Consider the following 4,005-nt stretch of genomic DNA (forward strand, 5'->3'; position numbering starts at 1 on the left):
AGATAAAATCAGAACAATAGATAAAATCAGTAGTTAAATGTAGATTTTGAAATTTAAGCTTAAAAGTGTGGATTTGGTGCTTTATTCAAATGCAGCTGAGAACAGGTGAGTCTTCAACCTGGATTTAAATAAACTGAGTGTTTCAGCTGATCTGAGGCTTTCTGGGAGTTTGTTCCAGATATAAGGAGCATAAAAGCTGAATGCAGCTTCTCCGTGTCTGGTTCTGACTCTGGGAACTGATAAAAGACCGGATCCAGATGACCTGAGGGATCTGGAAGGTTCACAATTTTGAATACAAATTATAGGTTGCATATACACTGTCATATATTTGTTGGTTATTTTTTACTGAAACTGTATATCCTTAAACAATGGCTTGCTTATTTCTGTATTCCTTCATTTCATGGAGTTTGTTTCCTCTCTGTCTATGCAGCGTCTCGTCTCATTGAGAACATGGACGCTAACGTGGACCCCTGTGACAACTTCTACCAGTATGCCTGTGGAGGGTGGCTTAAAAAGAACATCATCCCTGAAACCACCTCTAGATACAGCACCTTTGACATCTTACGAGATGAACTGGAGGTCATCCTCAAAGGTCAGACACCTACACACACCCGCGCAAGCAGATGCACGCACAGAAAGACAAGCAGGCAATCAGACCAAAGTGTTTATACAAATCCAATTCGGAAAAAGTTGGGACGCTGTGTAAAACAAAAATAAAAACAGAATGCAATGATTTACCAATGTCATAAAGTTGTATTTATTTCACAATTGAACACAGAAAACATATCAAATGTTTAAACTGAGAAAAATCTGAAGAAATCTCTGGAAATCATTGAAAAGGCTTATGATCACTTCCAGAAACCACTGTCTGTGAACACAGTTCACCATGCCATCCACTAATGCTGGCTAAAGCTCTGTCGTACAAATGTGAAGCCGTGTGTCCATGATGCAGAAATGCCAACATCTTCTCTAGGCCAAAGCTCATTTAAAACAGATTGAGTCAAAGTTCTGTAGTCAGACAAATTGAAATTTGAGTTGTGTACTTTAAAAACACAGTGCAGAGGTGCACTGAGGCAGAATGAAGAAAACAGTGTGCAAAGGTCTCTGTTTTAGTTTTCCATTGTGTTGAAATTATTTCTGGAAAACATGGATGCTGTGGCCCCCTGACAAAAGGAGAGAGGGGCCGTCCAAGTTGTTGGATTTAAAAGTAGCCAACATTTGTCTTAAAATTAAGCAATTTCTCAATTGAAACATCTGATATTCTTTTATATTCTATTAAATAAAATTCTGTTTGTCTTTAGATTCTTTTGGAATTAGGGTTGTATCAAAGCTTTTAGCTTATGAAAACTTCTGAAGCACTCGCACAATACGTTCTTATTGGTCTACTTTTTGTAGGACTGAGGACAGCTTGACTTGGTTTCTCTAGTTTACATGTAAGGAGGACTGTCCATCAGGGATCGCAGCTCTATAGATATCATTGGTGCCACGGGGGCTGGGAGTTTGTTGGCATTATCAATATGTGTGCATGTGTGTGAGCGTGAGCTGTTTTCTAAAGATCCCAACACATTATGATGAAAAAAGCACAATTTAAGCATTGCATGTGTGAGTGCGCCCAAGTGTATTGTAGGTTTTTAGTAGGCATTAGAGTATAGTGTCCTTGTTACAAAAAAGGCAGTTAAAGTGCAAATGTGTTTGCAGATTTGAGCATGTGTGTACATATGGGTCCATGCTTCATTTCAAGTTGTTTGCATGAAGGTTGGCAGAGCCCTTTGTTTCAGGGTGCTAAATATTTATGGGACACAAACTTTCCATGGAAAATGAAAACTTTTCATCTGCCATAAATTTAGAAATGTATATATCAGTACCTTTCTCTGTAATAAAAACAGTGTGGAGTGGCTGCAGGAGAAACAGAGTGATTAGAGAGGATGAGAAAGATTCATCCTTATTGGGAAAGGAAAAATGGGGTTTAAAGTGCAGCTTGTCTTGTGGACTTTGCAGCATCCTTGAGTAATCCATTTGTCCAATCTTGATGGATAAACACACTGTTTAGTGCATTGGGACAGTATCGTCTTTCTTTTGCTTTCTACCCTGATATTTTCAGTTGGTGAGATTTGTTTCAAAACATAAAAATGATTGTGGATGTGAATGAAGTAATTTTTGCATTTAATCCAAAATGAAGTATACAGTATATTGTCTGCCGTCTGTTACAATGATTTATCATGCTATGCTATTTTTAAAGTGAAAAGCTTTTCTTTTCTAAAACTTTTTTGTTTTGGAAAACAAATTCTTTAATTTTGTTACTTTTTCTTTACTTCTTGATCAACACCTTTTTACCAATCAATAGAACATTCATTAGGGTTTAGAGATTGCCTTGTAACATAATGATCATTTATTTATATACCTTTGTTCAGAGGGTCCTTTTAGTGGTAGAATTGCATCATTATTTCTTCTGTGTAGTGTAATTATAAAAGTGTATTGCTGAAATTCTGCCTCTTACGCCTTCACAGTGATTTTCTTGAACACGAGATTCTCAGAGGTACTGCAGGGATTTTAAATTAGACTTCTAACAAACAGCTTAGGGATGGTATAAAAAGCAGTGCACATTAACTTATTCGGACTGCACAACTCACAGCCATTCATTTCTGCTTTATTCTGTCTTCTCAATGACAGTATAAGCACTCATAAAAATCACACAAAGGGGGCAAGAAGGAAACATTTCTCAACAAAGACTCATTTGACCATTTGAAAATGCTATTGTATGTGCCGTTATGCACATTGCATGGCTCCGTGTGGGTTTGCGGTATGACTTTACACATACAAAATATGCTTACTCTTGTATTGTTGCTGAGACCTGGCTGATTTATCAGGTCTTGCGCTAATATCTGCTGCATTACTATAAAAGGAGAAAGGAAGAAAGCAAGTTTTGGCAGAAACACTGGGCAAAGTGCAGTGGTTGATGTTTTACAATCATTGACTTAATTGCTCTAAATGCTGTGCTTACCACAGAGAGACATGAGGCTCCAGTCATTCATCAGATTAAATCCCCAACAGCAGTCAGTGTTGCGCTCATTCCTTCAGCTTGTCACAGTAGGAACGTCTCAGACTGCACTGTATGCACACATGTTCAGGTTTACTTTCTGTTTGCTTCTCTGTGTAAGTCCTTTTTTTTTCATTAAAAAAAACAAAATAAAAACACAACGCCTTGGATCTGAAGTGCACATTCTATTGTTTTGAAGATTTATAGCCATAAAACCTTGTAAGAAGGCAAATTTACTGTAAGTGTGAGACCTAAGAGTTGTGACCTCTGCTCTGAGGTCTCAAATATAAGACCTCTGATCTTAGGCCTGGCTGCCGATGCTTACTTGGATACTACCGCCTACTGATGAGCACATCCTTTTCCTGTCAACAGCTGCAGGGGCCTGAAAACACCTGGATACCACAGAGCTCTAGGCTCTCTGACATGCAATAAAAATGACTCCATCTATGTGTATGTGTGTGAATAGCTGTGTAGATTTGTGGCTGCTTGTAAATGCCTTGGATTGTTCTCAGATGCTGTAAAATGCTGTAATGATCCGTAATGAGGATCTGCACCCTGAATGTGACCACAGCTGTGTGTACGTAGGTGCACGAGGCTGGTAGAATTTTGTTTTTCAGTTCCCCCTCCTCAGGTGTGGCATGCTGTGCAATAATTTAACTAATTGACCGTGACTCTTTTAATTGCTAACTAGTTTGTTTCAGGAAGGAACAAACTAGTTAGGAAGGAACAAAGGCAGATATATGTGTGTGTGTGTCTGTGTGTGTGTGTGTGTGTGTGTGTGTTTGTTTGTTAAAGTGCAAAGTGTGTGTCTGTGTCTGTGTGTACATTTATCTGTGCATTATCTGTATATGAGCACACTGCTGCTCTCTTGTTTTGTACACATATTTTGTACATATTTTGTACACATATTTGTAAAATATGTGTACACACACACACACACACACACACACACACACACACACACACAC

At 38.4% G+C, this 4,005-nt stretch overlaps 1 protein-coding gene across 3 annotated transcripts in view; it reads left to right on the forward strand.

Moving 5' to 3' along the window:
• Positions 1–4,005, forward strand: part of LOC102199106 (neprilysin) — a 36,685-nt gene that overhangs the window by 6,984 nt on the left and 25,696 nt on the right. For all 3 annotated transcript variants that reach the window (XM_005742185.1, XM_013913159.1, XM_005742186.1), the window contains exon 4: positions 431–592. In XM_005742185.1, the coding sequence (XP_005742242.1) occupies positions 431–592 (162 nt within the window). The remainder of the gene's footprint in view (positions 1–430; positions 593–4,005) is intronic.

The sequence above is a fragment of the Pundamilia nyererei genome, unplaced genomic scaffold (assembly GCF_000239375.1).
Source record: "Pundamilia nyererei isolate P.nyererei 1_Seehausen unplaced genomic scaffold, PunNye1.0 scaffold00117, whole genome shotgun sequence".
Lineage (NCBI taxonomy): Eukaryota > Metazoa > Chordata > Actinopteri > Cichliformes > Cichlidae > Pundamilia > Pundamilia nyererei.